This window comes from Perna viridis, chromosome 1 (assembly GCF_037379345.1).
Source record: "Perna viridis isolate PV_CMFRI_1.1 ecotype Kerala chromosome 1, ASM3737934v1, whole genome shotgun sequence".
Classification (NCBI taxonomy): Eukaryota; Metazoa; Mollusca; class Bivalvia; order Mytilida; family Mytilidae; genus Perna; species Perna viridis.
The window spans coordinates 18,375,152-18,392,106 of record NC_142445.1 but is presented as its reverse complement, the minus strand read 5'-3'; the positions used below and the strand labels follow the sequence as shown (position 1 = coordinate 18,392,106).

Genomic DNA, 16,955 nt, shown 5'->3' with positions numbered 1-16,955 from the left:
TGGTTAAAACAAATATCCTAATTTGAATACCTGATGTATCTGAGTCTATCATCTTCTTTTCCTCTGTAATTTTGTCTTCACTTTCATCATCATCTGTTTTTTCATCCTGATCTTTTTCATGATTGTTTGGTTCTTTCATATGTTCTAGTTTTTCTGTAAAATGGAGAAAAAGATATATATTTTTAACATTAATTTGAATAAATAATAAATTTTCAAGAAAACAAAGAATGATAAAATAAAATGCTCTAGAGTGCTGCTTGGATATGATTTGTGGGAATATAAAAAAAGTAAAGTTACAAACACAGGACACATTTCATTAAATGAATAAAGGGCAATATCCCATATCTCAGTTAATGTGTGTGCATATATGTGCGTGTGTGAAAATTACACATATTAATGTACTCCCCCAAATAAAAAATTAGAGATTCTCTCTTTTTCACTGATCAATTTTTTTTTATTTTTTCATTGTTAATTTTGACAGAATAACATTTCAATAGTCTCTTCAAAAACTTTTTTGAATGGTCTCCCTTGATTACATGACTTGTGTATGTTTATTTAAGTTGCATGATTATTAATCTTTCCTGCTGTAAAAACTACCAAATGTGTACTTCAATCATTGGAATAAAAACCCAGTCAGAAAATTCTCATCACTTAACATTATAATGGTATCTGAATTCACAGTACTTCTTATGACAGTACCTTTGAGTGATGCTATTTCTTCTCTTGCTATATCATTGTCTGACTGTAAAGCTTCCATCTGTATAAGTTAAAATAAAAAAATGAAAGAATTGAACATCTTAAACAACACTTCTGGGAGCATTTAAAATATCTATTTGACACCATATTTTCTAAGTATTTAATATTCATCCATATCAATGAAGAATAAAAAAAAAGGAACTTATAGGTTTTTAAGTACATTTCACAACACATATTTAAAACTACCACTAAATATCCTCGCTGTGCAAGTGGGGTAGCAAAGTTGGCATAAATAAAGAGATTTGCTTGGCAAATTTAATGTGTTCTAGGCTTTTCATTTCAATTTATAGATTTCAAGCACTATGAACAACTTTTCCACACCAAAATTGCACCTGCTCACAGTGACAAGAAACCTAAAATAACCCATTTGAGGATATATCTAATTTTATAAGCATCTTTATTCATAAAATCAACTTTAACATTAATTCTCACCTTTGCTGAGAGTATGCTTTCTTCTTTCATCAAATCCTCTATTTTGGACATGAGATCAGCTTTTTCTTTCTCATGTTTCTCTGTTTCTTCTACATGACACCTTTCAGCATCCTAAAATTCATAAAACATAACTATTTAGAGTTATAAAATACAGTCCAATATTTCAGCAAAAATCATTTTTGGGGTCCAAAGCCCATTCTCTTCCAGTGAACAAAAATCAGAAATTGATGCGAGAAAGGTAATAAAAATAGAAAACATTCCAATTCACTTGGACATTAAACATATTTAATTGAATTGTCTCCCATCGTGGGCATACAACTTCTTCCTATGTGCAAACTACATCTAATACCTAACCTTACTCTAAAATTTCACTAAAATCCATTCAGTGGTGAAGGAGGAGTTGCCCTCACAATAGATGTGGAAAGATGGACTGACAGACAGCAGTAATACCATATCACATCAGCAAAAAGACAAACGTATAAAACAATTTTCCTTTTTCAACTTTATGCTGCTTAAACTTTTCTTTAAATAAACAATCAAAATTTACAACAGTAATTTAATACAAGTATTACTAGCTACTTACATAAAAAAAAAAAAAAACAACAACAACAGTTTTTTAATACATAAACTCGAAGTTAATTATTCATAGTAGTAGATTAGGACTTGGATGAATGACAATAAGTTACTATTAGTAACAACTACCAATTAAGTATTAGGTCACATCATTATTCATGTACAGTTCATCAAGAGATATACAGTCAATTATATCATTTATATGTCTAAATATTCACAGAAATCTCAGATAAATGTACCTGTAGCTGTCCCTGTAAATTGGCCACTTCTTTCAATTGGTCCTGATATTTCTCTGCTAAGTGTTGTAACTCCTCTTGAGATTTTTCACACATGTCTTTCAGATGACCACATTCTTCTTCTGTATTATGTAATGATCTCTGGAAGAGAACAAACAGATGTTTTACACTTTTAAAACAGTATTCCCTACTTGCGGACCTCGAGATACAGCCAAATTTTATCCTGTTTTTGCAGAGTTACCTCCCATAAGAGCAGGTATAATTTTGAAGTCTCTCTAATCGATGTTCGGATTCGGGTGCAGAAAAAAGAGGTAATTCGAATGAAAACGGAATCCCCAGCAGACAAACACAACGGTATTTCTAAAATTTACAGGGTGTTTCATTTTGTTGGTAGGTTACATAAGGATGATTTTCATTTGTATCCCGGGTAAAGAAAATTTATGGCAGGGTCAGTAGAACGAGAAATTCCCTTTTGACTTTTGATATTTTCTTAAGTATTGTTGATATCGGATGGAAAACCTTACGTGTTCTGAATAGATACCTGCTACAAAGGGAGATAAATGTTGACAAAATGTTGGTCTGCAAGTCGGGAATTGATGAACTGTTTTTTTTTTTTTTTTTACATATATCAGATAGCTTAGTGTCGACCATTGTGCTTTATTTCATAATATGAAATTCTAATTTCCTTATTCAAATTTTTTGTTCATTGTGGCATTAAGCTGTTTGAAGTTAAAAGTTAAGTTATCTTTAAAAATAAATCATATCTTTTCATTGCAACAAATTCTATGTCATGCTGTTGTTAGTACCCTAGATTTAATAACTTTCTTCCATCTCTTACCTCTAAATCAGATAACTTTCTAATGGCTTCTAGTTTTTCTTGTAGAACTTTTCTCAATGATTCCTTAAAAGAAAACAGACATGTCATTATTAACCTATTGATAAATACCTTTAAATCTTTTGGGCTGAATCAGTTTATTTAGTATCATACATTCAAACATCCAAGTTATTTTGACATGTTGTGAAAAAAGAAATCTGTGAGCTAATGCCCACCAGTGATACCCCTGCACACAAACAGTAGTATGAGATATGAGAAGAGTAAAACTGTACACCCACTTCTTCTGACTGGGGTATAACTATTATATTTTGAAACAAAACAAAAGGTAATAAAAACCCTTTTTAATTTCCTTTTTCAGTTAACAATTTTCTGGAATAACATAACAGCCATTCAGATATCCCAAGTAAAATTGGCTGGCTCACTCATCCTAAAACTGTCCATTAGATTATGATAGCTACATTTTTAGACAAACCTTAGCTGTGGTCTCATATTGTAATTTCTCTTCTTGTAAGGTCACAACCTCTTGTCTTAAAGCATCTTCTGAATGATTCTGTAATACAATGTTAAATCATCATGTTTCAGGTATTTTTCAGCCTACAGACGAGATGAAAGTGTGTCACTTATATCTTATAAAATACAGCCATAGAATTATCTTTTTTATCATCCAAAAAGTTTTAATTATTCAAGGAAATAAGAATGATACAAAGAAGTTTTATTTCTCAAAATGCATTTTTCAGCCAATCCAAGAAAAAGGTAACAAGGATGAAAACTTTAAATATAACAAATTACCATTTTTTTTAATGTATAAGTCGCATTATAAAATGTCGTACAAATTTTTTTTTAATACCTTGGAGTATGTATGTAGTTGATTTTCTAGCACCTCAAGTCTGGATAAAAGTCTATCTTCATCAATTAAAGCCTGAAATGAATGATGGATGAAAGTTTTCGATTTGGTTATGAAAAGTGACTATGACAATACAGTGAATTATCATAAACCTGTTACAGTTATTACATTGGAACTCATCTCCCATCTTATTCATATAAACAATACATTGTTATTGAAATCCCCCAGTTTTCTCTATCTACAATATTTTCTCATTCTTTTGACTATACACTTAAACAGGCACCTAATTAATATATCCCACCTAAACATTACATAGAAATTGTCCCTAACTGGACTACTACCCCCGCAGCCTGTTGAACCCCGTTAATTTAGGGACCAATGTGGATACATGATTTATATTGGACACATTTTTATGGTGAATAGACTTAAACACTTTCTACAAAAAAAAACTTTGCTGCCATTTTGAAAACATACAACTCCATACCACAATCAGTACTATTTTTGTTGTTGTTCACAATACAATGACAGAATACAACTGTAAATTTCCTTTAAACATAAATTCGTGAAAATATGTACATCCCCATATGGTAATTAAACACCTCATTAAGTTTCATAATAATCTGCCAGTTGTTTAGGAGGAGTTGTGGAAACACATGAGACCAAGTTTTGCTGAAAAACAGCCATCATTTCTACAATTTTCCTCCAAACACGAAGTCCTGACAATAAGCACATCTCATTATGGTAATCTAACACTCCATTGAGTTTCACTACAATCTTGCAAGTTGTTGAGGAGGAGCTGTGGACAACGCATGCGACCAAGTTTTGCTGAAAAATGCGTAAGTTCAACAGCCGTCACTTCTACAATTTTTGCCAAAACATAAATTCCTGACAGTATGCACTTCCCAATATAGTAATTTAACACCTTATTCTCATAATATTCCTGGAAATTGTTGAGGAGGAGTTGCAGACAACATGTGAGACCGAATTTTGATGAAAATGCATAAGTTTATCAGCCATCATTTCTGCAATTTTTGTTCAAACATTAGCAGGGGTATAATAACATTTGGTATTTTCTCTTAAAATCATAATTACTGTTCATTGCATATTCTTTTCCGACAAATACCATTGACAAGAATCCACTATATGACATCATTATACTTCTAATCAATGGTTACTTTATAGATGCCCAATACATAGTTCTCCTACAACTGAATTATTTAACAACTGAAAAATGACTATCACAAAAACTATATTACAAGTTAATATCAGTGGCTCAGGATATTTTGAATCAAATCTAACTAGCCTATAAAGTAAAAAAAACACAGCCACATTTTAGCCATTATTCAGTACCTGCCAGCCATCTTCTGAAGCTTCCTGTGTACTATTGAGTAACTGTTGTAAGTTACTCATTTTCTGTTCTAACATCTTCTCTCTATGTAAGGCCTCCTTAAGAATATATAATATTAAACATCACACTTTGCACTAATGAGCCTAGCTAGTTTGGTTGGATCTACAGTATAGATGAAGATTAAAGAATAACATTGACCCATATATGGAGAGGAATTTTACCATACTTGTCATGCTTAAACTGTAGTCAAACAATCGATTTTTTTAATGATGAGAAAAAACTTTGGAAACTTAACTTTTTGTATCATTACCATGCAAAAGATCTATGAAAACTCTAAAGCACTTATTGTTAAACAACTTTTTAAAACAACTGCTGGGCAGTGATAAAATCTGAACTCTCCTTTCATGAATGATGCTTTTAGTTATTTCTTCATCCTTTCACATTAAAATCACAGAAACATTCAGGAATTCATAATAATGTTTCACGAAAGTAAACACTATTCTACTATTACGTAAGAAGAAAAAACTTTAAACCACAATTTAATTTAGTATCAAATTCAAAGCTCGCAAACATCTTAAAAGTTGAAAATTTTAGTTTCTCATATAATCAGGTCTGAATCTACTAGATATCATTTCTTCCTTTGTAATGTTTAAGGGTACACATAAAAACCATATTGTTACCTGTAAATACTGGGACAATTGATAAAGTTCCTGAGACTGTATAGTAAAACCGGGCGTAACAGTGTTGGCAAAATGTCCATCAGCAAAGCTATAAAGAAACATGACATGAAACTTATGGCACAAGAACTAAATGATAAACTACTTCCGTCAATTATGATACATATCAATTAAGTAAACACTTGAAAGCAGGAGAATTTTATTTGCCAAATTAAAATTATTTACCTTTCTACCCAGATAACACTCGGTCTACAGCCCATTGTATTGTATTCTCCCTCAAACTTTTAATGTCACATTATAAAATCATATATACATGTACATGTACACATTATTTGTTCAGCTATCCATTGAATGCCTACTATATCCATTTAAGTCTAAATTAAGTACAATTATTGTAATTATACAAAGTACACTCTGATGTGTAAATGATCGTATCATCTACAAGTATATGATACATTTGAACATACAAGTTTAGAACAACGATGTAGTGTAAGTAAGAAATAGATATCCTTGCATGTTTTCAACAAATTTCTTTTTTTTCAAGTACAGTGTCAAGATTCAACAACATCATTAGCCATAACAGGATTACAGAATGTAAACAGTCTTTGAATCAACACTTTACAGCCATGTGATTGTACACAAGTTTGTACACCTAAACTGTCAATGACATAGTTTTACAAGTTTGGCCCTGATATCAGTTTAAAAAGAAAATGTACAGTGTAAGAAAACTTTGTTCACAGTTGAAATCAAGTAACTTCATGGGAAAGCAAAGATAGAGTTTCCTTGAGAATTTATTCACATAAATGCATAACCTATCAAGGGTAAAAGTTTACTTTCAAGAGTGGAAGGTCTTGAACTTTTCCAAATTTGAAATCAATGGTCCACTTGAATAAAACCTAAAATCCTCAATAAGGTTGAAGGTGGTTGAAAGGGATTAAAGGCCCAGGACTTAGGTAAAGGAAATCTTAAAGGTAGGAAATTGATGATTCCTGACTGCAGACCACCACTAATCTTAACTCCTCACCTATGCCAGTGGTGGATCCAGGGGGGGGGGGGCTTAGGAAAAAAATGGTTGAAAAATTGTGTGTGTTAAATCATGAAAAACACTCACTTCTTGATCCTCACCGGTGATCCTGTCAAGAAATTTTTTTTGGGACCCCCCCCCCTTACCTAAAACTCGGGATCCTCCACCATATGCCCATTTTCTATCAAACAACAGTAATTAAAATAGACGAATAATTCACATTCCATTAGCGCAGAAATTGTACAAAATTAAAACTATAGGGTGAAATGAAAATTAAATCATCAACTGATAGTCTAAGAACAAATCAAACAAGAAATAACCATTTTATATATATATTTTGTACTTACATATTCTTTGCTTCCCTGCCATCCGGATGAAAAAGTGTAATTGTAGCTATGATACACCCATGAGTAACTGAAAAATGAAGAAGTAATTCAATTATAATGTTATGGTTATTTTAACTTCTATTAAAACTGATTTTATTTCACTGTGAATGCTTGAGCTATTAAATATAAAAGAATTTATAATTCTAAACATAAAATTGGTAGGATGTTCAGTATGTATGTTGGATCTTTAGTAAAAACTTACTTTTCATTATTATTTTATCAGATTTCAAAATCATTTCATGAAAATGAGATTAAAGTGTTGCAGTTTTACTAAAATATTCCTGTCAACACAGCCTCCAGTTTCCATACTCATAGTCCCATACTTTATTATGGAACTATCTTATCTAGCACACCTCAAGACCAGAAAATCATGTTTGATAAATATATGAAAGAAACACAACGAACAGTATTTACATGTTGGGGAAAAAAGAATATAACTAATGCAAACTAGACTAGAGGTTTCCCAGGAACAGTATTTATCATGGTGCTACAGTATATTCTCATTATCTAGCATCATGCTACTTTCATCAGGAATTTCGGGTCCCCATGTTGCCAAATCCAACTTTCATTTTAGGTTTGCACCTTAACCAGTTCACCATCACTGTTTAATTCTGGACAAAAATTCTCATGCAAGAATTGGGTACCCCAACATCATTTTTAAGAGGTAAGGACTCTTAACATACACAATGTCCTTATAATTTCAACAAAAATCCATTGACATACTACTAAAATATGCCATTCTACTTTATATGAAGATGGAACAAACATAAATTGACATACTACTGAAATAGGCCATTCTTCTTTGTATGAAGATGGAACACGTATTAAAGAAGACATAATTAAGAAAAAACTGCAGTAGTTTATACCATATCTTACGATGATTAATGCAACTTCATACACTTATTGATAGAATCATAAACAAGATGCATGGGTTTTACCCATATTATATAACTTTGTCATGAATATTGTTTTCTATTTTGAGGAAAGAAATCTAAAGTACATAGCTACAGAATATCCTCATTGTTTTTCCCATTATAAACAGCTTAGAGAAGCAGTAATTTTCTGTTGCATGTTCAATGCATTTTCATGCAAATACACTGTATAGCCTATTTGACAGGCTTACTGCTGAATTACTAATGATCAATATAAGAATGTAAGTAAATTGTTTATCATATTAAGGACATATTGTAATGAACAAGGTAATAAATATTTGTCTGTATCTTACAAGGTTTTTTTATATTACATATCATATAGTTACATGTATGTTCCTCATTCCTTAACCATCCTCCAAGCACCCCTATTCCAATTATAGAATGCCTTTGTTTATTTCAATCATATGAATCATATAAACTTTTCATTTTTTTTTTCTGGCAGCTATTAGGATTCTTCCATCCACACATAATATCTATAATTTGATAGATTTTTCACAAATTACTTGTGCCTATATAACAAACAATGACTTCCTCCATGTATTAGTACACCATGAAAAGTAATACGTTTACAGTAATTGGTATTGTGAAGATGTTGTTATTTTCTAAACTGTCCAATAGGCAAAGCAAATGATTTAACACTGTATTAAACGAAATAAAGTATGTCCATTACAAGTATTTTTAAGGGAAGTACTGGAAGTAATAAAATCTTAACAAACTGGATCACCTAAAACTGTGAGGGTAATTTTCTTCGTTAATGTTACTAAATATATTTAAACATCCCTAAAGCCTTGAGGGAAAAGAGTAGTATTTATTTCCCTGCATTAGGTTGACCAATCTTGTACCCTATTCAGATGAAAGGAAGTAGAACTTTGAAAGAACAGATTGGTGTACTGACAAAGTTTGTAAAGATGATTTTTCTCTCTAAGATTCTTGAAAGATTAAAGTTTTTAAAAAAATTAAGTTAATTTTTTTTATCGTTCAAAATGCATAGTTTATGAAATTTTAAGAAGACTGCATATTACAAATGAGTGCGAAACCAAAAAAATGCAAAACTTCTGGTACCTTCAAACTTTTGATGGTGGTTGAAAAAAAAGATAGTCAACTTCTATTCCCATGGTGATTTTTTGATCTCTAGATGAAAGTATTACAACAAAAAATGTTTTTCGAATCCTAGTTTTAATTAGAAATTACTGAAAAACTTGAAAAATTTAGTATTGTTGGCTATAGGAAAATAAATACTACAATTTTTCCTTGAGGAGCATAATAATTATGGCAGTCTAATAACATTTGATATGCTTCACTAACAACAGGTATCCATTTATGTTTCATTTAATCTTGCACATTTAATTTGATGTAACTAACATCCCCTGAGGTAATACTTCAGCAACATGTTGATAGAACATGTACACAGAATGACTGAAACAGTTTACCATCCTCTGCCCTCAAGAAATGGGTTATTTAACTAAAATTTAATTATTTTCATAACATACCCAGAGTTATAGCTGGGGCACAGGAAGAGGGCACTTCAGCACAAGATGTGCTAGCATACCACATGCACAAATTCTCAGATTTGTCAAATTGTTTTATTACACTAAGAGTATAGACATGTACATGTATGGCACTTGAATGAAAAAGGAAGTCATCTGCTATGTTTATGTCACACAGCGATGTCATTGGTGACACTGTTTATCAAAATTTCATCGGGGCACTTAGAAATTATGAAGAGGGACACAGAGGTACTCTGGGGAGCAGAAGGTGCAGGGCTTTAAGGGTGGGAACAGCACCCCTTCATTCTAATCTATTTAAGACATTGTACACTAGATCTATCCATCTCTACCTGAGACTGATAAGAAGATTACAGCCTTCACTACAGTGATTCCAATGGTAAACTGGACCTCTGGACTTCCACATGAGGTCAATGGAAAACCATGACATTCATTTTGTAACGTAAAATACATTATTGGCAAATGCCAAAAAGAACACAAAGCTGATTTTACTAATTTTAAAACCAGAAACGGTCCTGGCGATGAAAAAAATCTGGATATAAAATTTTTTTTCACTAAAAAATCGGAAATTGAAGATTGTCTTCCTAATTCACACTGCGTATTTTAATGACCAAAATCAGAAGACTTACACTAACATAGTAAGAATTGGCAGATCTAAAATCAGTCCAAATTTCAATTAAGTAATAATTTTGATAATTTTTCAGCGAACACTTCATGACTTATTTTCAAATATCCCCCTATATTCCTTTGGAGCCTCTGTAATCTATGGATCTACAAACTGATTGATAAAAATGATGCACCAGCTTTGGTATCCCGTATATTTACTTACTTTTTTCACCCCTTCTGTTGTTCTCCATGACATCGACACCAAACTGTATGTGGTCCCCAGAGTACACCTCTCGAGGAGGACTTTCCTCTCCTCCTTTACAGAGGCGCTGATTGTTGATAAATGTTCCATTGCTGCTTTTTGTATCTTGGAGGTAGAACTGAAAAAAGAAAAATAAGAACATAAAGTTTTATTTATATATGATTGGTACTTCAGACCCTATAAAGAAACCAAGACTGGTATAAAATTAAATGATTCCTTCACTCCTGTTTTAAATTACAAGTACAAAAAATGTACTATAATGCATATACAATTATATACTAGTTTTATCATCATAATGTTGAAAGTGTTTTAAAAATCAAAACATGCTACATGTACAAATGAAGTACTTTTCATGAGCATGTTTCTGAGTTTTACAGGAATTACTGATCATGTCAGTGTATGCTTCTAATGAAGTAATAAAGGGGACAAAAGACTATGGCATATTGATTAATTAATCCTAAGTGAAGATATAATTAGGTATGGAAGAAACTCTCCTGCAGCTTATACTTAACTTCAATCATGTACTTGTGCCAGAAATAGACTGCCAAGATGCTAATGGCACATCAAGGAAGAAAAAAAACCATTCAAAACAGAGGTGAAACAAATCATGTAAGAGTATTGAACTCTTCAAAACTGATACAAGGTTTAGCTCTTATTCAATTTCAATCTGGCTAACACCAATACAATTATGAATGTATGAACACAACATATCTTGAAAAAGGTTCAACTCTTCCAAAAGTAATTATGGACTTGATTGCAAAATTATGTCAGCTTCGCTTCTTCTCCAAGTAGATTATTTATACAAATCTACATTGTTTTGAAAACAAAAAAGTAAAAATATATTGTCAATGGGGCATTAATTATTCTAATCATGTGCTTTTCTTCACACAAATTAAAAATTAAAATGTAGAAATATTAAACAAATACTGTTGACAACTTATGTATCAGTTGCCATGTTTGCAGTATGTTATATGAATTAATCAGGGGTAAAAATAAGGAAATACAAGCAGATATCCCAGACCATATTCTTGTTAAATATTTACTATATGTTCAACTAAGTTGTCCCCAAAAGTTTGGTAGCCTAGTTCAAAATCTAGTTTTCATGAGCTACTGGGTGACTACCTATTTTTATCCCTAAATTTCTTGAAAGATGTTGTCTCATCACAAGTACATGTGGTGTTCTCCCAAGGTAATTATAGAACAGTGGTGTGCAGTGCAAATATGTTAGAGCCATATCTAATTTCAGTTAGAATGCACACTGAGCAATTGTTCTTCGTGAAAAGCCTAAAGGTCTGTGTAATTAAAATATTCATGAAAACACCCTACTACACCATATGACCAAACAATACCTGTTAGATTGTAACTTCTATGATGTACATCTATAGGAAATTCCTACTGTAAATAATAATTTCAGAAAAGCTTCTTAGCTTACTAAGCATATATGTCTACAGATTTTCCTCAACAGTTTTGTTTATCTTCTAAACCTATATCAATATAAGTAACCATACATGTATCATCAGCATAAATTGTTAGCAAAACATACAAGTACATGTACTTTTGAAGTAATGTCATAGAATACCTTGATTTTTAATGAAAACTGATTTAGTTAAGCATAAATAATACAATGTATTGTCATTGTATGTGTGCATGTCTGAAAATGATACATGTACCGGTAAGTAAATAACTAACAAACCTGAGGGGGAAATCCATGGTACAGGTTATCCATACTTTTTTAAAACCTCTTATTTACAGCTTAGTAAGTTGAGAAGTGATTTCAGGGAGTATAAGTAGTTTTTTTGTAAAGATCAGCAATTAAGGGATTTATAATCTTGAAGATAAACTTTGTCTGTGCTCTAACATAATCATGAGGTTACATCTACCATATGCTACAGTATGTACCAAATTATCAGAACATCAAGATGTTTCATGAAAGTTCACTTTGCTAAAATTACTTTTAATGACGTCAGGAATGGATACCTGCTGTCTAGTACATTAAGCTTATGTAGAGAAAACAGAACTTGCTAGATATAGCTGCATGCATTGTCACCATTTCATTATTGTTATTTGTCAAATTTTGTTTGAACAGAATATATTCATACACTGATTTCAAACATAGACAAGATAGGATGTTGTAAATACACATCTGAAGAAGCTGTGTACATGTACTTGGAACTGAAATTATAATTCCTGTGTTACATCATCTAACTTTAATATCAGGAGTTGAGATTTTGATAATAGATTTGCTTCCAACTTAATATTCATTAATATTTAAGTAATATTTTCATAACAAACATAAAATATCCCAGGTACCATTAAAACAGTAGCTATATGGTACATATTAATCTAAAAATTGGCATTGTAGTGGTTGAAACAATAAACATTTAATACCCTAACCTTACTGAAGAGTGCACTTAATGCAATATGTACTTTGAGTGGTCAAGGTTTTCTAACCTTGACCCATACAAATTTGGGATATGAGAAGAAAACTTGTTAACTCAGAACGAAAATTCAAGGTATAAACTGCTTTCTATGAGGAATACTAAACTATTTCAAGAACTGGGACATATAAATACCATTGTGTCTGAGGTAGATAATATACCACAAAATAAGGACAGGTGAACTGCAGTCATTTTCTGTTTTTTTTTCCTGTTAAACAAGACTAAAGAATCAATTTCCACTCAGGAATCAATACATCTGTCACCATCACTGACCACTGTAGAAATTGATTAGTTTCCCCACTTTTAACACAATGGCAGACAATATGAACAGTTTTTAGTTCATGAAATATGCTCTACAGGAATTCAACAGCCATTTCAGAGCAATTAGGTGTAAAGTGATTTTCACTTGTACTATTTACACTGGGTATGGATGATAATATAAAACTTTCATAGAGTAGGTCAACAAAATAATGCCTATTAGTGCAAATTTACTAAGATGTCCCACAGTCAATGATTATGAGAATACACTGCCAAAAAAGTGCACTGCCAAGTATAGTCTGTGTTCTTAGGATGGAAAGTGAAGAATTTACAGAGTAGTATTTTAACTGAAACTGAGCTTGTTTCTGGTATTGCATAACATTTTGATGTCTAGACACTAAAGAAAGCATTGAACTGGTTAACAAAATTTGTTACATTTTCACCCTTAGCAAAAGTAAAAAAAAAACAAACCAACAATATTAAACATTACATTAATTTAACTGAAATTTGCTAAATTCGTATCTATTTAAAGGGAACCACATGCATCATAATCAGTCACTATATGTTATTTTATATGTTTCTAATTGTCTTTATGTTACTTTGTATTCAACAATGAAAACAACCACCTAACAGAGACTAGTATTAGATCTTATCTTCAATAGAATACATTCTGTTTGCTTTGTAGCTCCTCCAAGTAAAAACACTTCTAAGAATGAATCAAAAGAGGGGAGCATACTATCAGATATCACTATTATAGGTCAATCTGATTATAGAAGTACAAGATGGTCGAGGTATCAGAGAATAGAAAAATAAGTCATCAGGCATGATGATTCCTTCTACAGGATTTTTTGTTATGGTATCAAATGCTTCATATTATGGTAATACAGTGAAACTTCTCCAAACCGGCCACCACTGGGACAAGAAAAAATGGCCGGTTTATAGGGGTGGCCGGTTTCATGAAAAATAGCACTGCATTCTAAGAGCTGTTTCCATAAATGTGTTCTATAACCTTACACCTTGTCAATTCAATGCCAGTTCAAAACTTTTGGACTTTTTATCTCATTTCAAAGCTTGCATCATTTGTAAATGATTTGATTTTACAAATGGTACTGCTGATAAAATAATGTTCTTGGTTTTGAAAGAATAAGTATTAAAAGATCAAAAGGCTATTGATGGTAATTTATTATTTGTATTGTTTTCGTACATTACTATCAACAAAGTCTAATAATTTCACCCCTATGTTGTTTTGGCTTGGGCACAGGTCACATTAATTGACAGTAAAAAGATCGTAAAGATCGTACTATTAAATGACCCCGGCTACCTGGCATGTGTACATACCAAGTAACAGCCAACCAGTGACAAAATGTAATGTTTGGATTAAATTTGTTGTTTAAACTACTGTCCCCTTCAATTATCATCTGTCCACTGATGAAGTGAATGAATTATTAATTATGTAATCATTGACAGTTTTGCTGACACATTTATTACAGGTGAACAATAACCAGGCGGCCGGAATTGAGAGGTTGTTTTTATTTGAAATATGTAACTTAAACTGTGAGAAACTGGCCGGTGTACGGTTTTAGGGGGTGGCCGATCTATTGAAGAAAAAACACACAGGTTTTAAGGTATATCGGCCAGGACTTTTGAATTCGGCCGGTTTGAAGGGAAGACCGGTTTTCTGTGGGTCCGGTTTGGAGAAGTTTCACTGTACTGACAAAATTCGCCCTGTACTTACTTTTCCACTAAGATTCATGATCCATGATCTTATATCATATAAAAAAACATTTTTGATTTACAAAGTAACAAACTAAATGAATCTTCAACATCCCTTTAAAATCTTTTCACTATTCTTTGTATATTGTAAACTTACAAGCTCACAATGAGAATACCTCTCTTAAAATGGATTTAAATGTTAAACCCTGAATTCAGATTATATATATATCTCTCTGTAAGCATTGGACAACAATTATATCTTCATATGATGCCCAACTAGCCTAAAAAATTTCACCAAAATGCTTTGAGCAGTTTAGGAGTTTACGAAGAGTTGCACTTGCATGATATGTGGACAGACAGACAGGCTTAATCCTATAAACCCCTAACTTAGTTTTCTTTTTTGTGGGGGTACTGAAAGCTTATTTCTACCTGGAAAACAGGTGCCATCATATTTATATAGGAGTAATATTCATGACAAATAATTTCTGTACAACTATTGAAGAAATCACATTCATGGCTTCTAGAGATGATCAACCTAGGTACAAACATCATTTGATACAAATTTTAAATACTGCTACATACACACAGTATATACATTTATCTCATTCCATATTTTGAAAAAGGATAACTGAAGCATAAACCTATGAAACATTATCTGATGAATCATAATATTTAGTATGTCTCATAGTGTGAAGAATTCTTTAATTACATCTGAGGTTTAAAAAAAGAATTTTATTTAAAGAGACAGCAAGACCTTGACATCAAATACAGAATGTCCATTGTAATTTCTTTGATTCAGAGCCAAAAGATTTTGGGAGGAGGTTTATGCCAGCATGTGGTTCTACAAAGCAACAAATTGGTAATTGCTGAACTAAAGGCAGATACAGGGAGTTAAATAATTGAAAGTGAATCAGACAGTACACACCTTTAAACATATTTTTCACCAAAACCTGTGTAGTTTTACATGTATATATTGTGCAAATATGACAAAAATATTCAAAAAGTTTGATCAACCAAGGGATTCACGTAATAGACAGAATAACTGCAATAAATATACTGCCTCCTTTCAACATATGAAGAATACCAGTAATAAGTTATAGCTAAGCTACCAGAAATATTCAGATTCCCCTAAAATAGAGTATCTGTGGTATTCCATTATACAGACTCCTTACACCTGGTTATCTGGAGGGTTACACAACTGTTACTAATCTATCACCTGCGTGCAGAGTCAATAAGAACAGAACTTAATTTATCATCAACCAAACTTACAACTTCATATTCTTGTTACATGAATGTGCACAATAATGACAAATGATTATATGTATTCGCACAATAATGACAAATTATTACATGTACATGTATGTGCACAATAATGACAAATTATTACATGTACATGTATGTGCACAATAATGACAAATCAAGTAATAGGAAGTTTTTTTTTCATTAGATATATTGACATAATGATAAAGAATCAATGTAATATCCAAAATAATAAAATTTTAACTTTCAGCACTAACAAGTTTAGAAATATGTAAAAATGAGGAAGCTGCTACATTCTCAGTGTACATGAAAATCTGATGCACTCCCAATATTGCCATTGGTTAAGGACAGACTTCTATGCATGTATGCAGGGTCAGTATAATTAAATAAACAAATGGTATTTTTAATTTCTGTCATCCTTGATTCAGAAGAATAAATACTCTGAAGAAATAAAATATCTCTGCTGGCAAGTACATGTATATGTAGTTTAATTTGAACTTCCTAACTTTAGCCCCAATACTGATTCAGGAAGCTTACTCAAAATATAAACATGAAATCTTCATCTCAAGTTTATACCATAAACATTTTAGAATATTACGTAAGAAAACTTAAGCATACGTCTCTTCTTAAAAACTATTACATTCAAGGACAGTCTTTAAACTTATTATATGTCTTAATACAATTAAATCATCCTCTTACAAATTTATCAACATACCTTAATTTAAATGTACCCATTAAACCATAGATAGTCAGTATTTCAGATAAATATTTTAAAATGTAGACCAGAGACCAAAATATGACCAATTTTAAAACTTACAAAGTATTATATACATGTATTTTTCCTTGAATAATAAAATAAAAATGAAAACA

The 16,955-nt window shown here is 31.6% G+C and overlaps 1 protein-coding gene across 21 annotated transcripts in view; it reads right to left on the bottom strand.

Moving 5' to 3' along the window:
* The window catches only part of LOC148627578 (uncharacterized), a 46,725-nt gene that overhangs the window by 25,364 nt on the left and 4,406 nt on the right, over positions 1–16,955 (bottom strand). For 18 of the 21 annotated variants that reach the window (XM_088575240.1, XM_088575080.1, XM_088575117.1 and 15 more), the window contains exons 3-13: positions 10,378–10,534; positions 7,073–7,139; positions 5,705–5,792; positions 5,027–5,122; positions 3,680–3,751; positions 3,305–3,382; positions 2,836–2,898; positions 2,001–2,138; positions 1,189–1,299; positions 700–757; positions 31–153 (exon numbers count right to left, since the gene is read on the bottom strand). In XM_088575240.1, the coding sequence (XP_088431366.1) occupies positions 31–153; positions 700–757; positions 1,189–1,299; positions 2,001–2,138; positions 2,836–2,898; positions 3,305–3,382; positions 3,680–3,751; positions 5,027–5,122; positions 5,705–5,792; positions 7,073–7,139; positions 10,378–10,534 (1,051 nt within the window). Of the gene's footprint in view, positions 1–30; positions 154–699; positions 758–1,188; positions 1,300–2,000; positions 2,139–2,835; positions 2,899–3,304; positions 3,383–3,679; positions 3,752–5,026; positions 5,123–5,704; positions 5,793–5,926; positions 6,289–7,072; positions 7,140–10,377; positions 10,535–16,955 lie in introns of those variants that run through there. The other 3 variants (XM_088575223.1, XM_088575231.1, XM_088575249.1) reach the window with 1 other exon arrangement.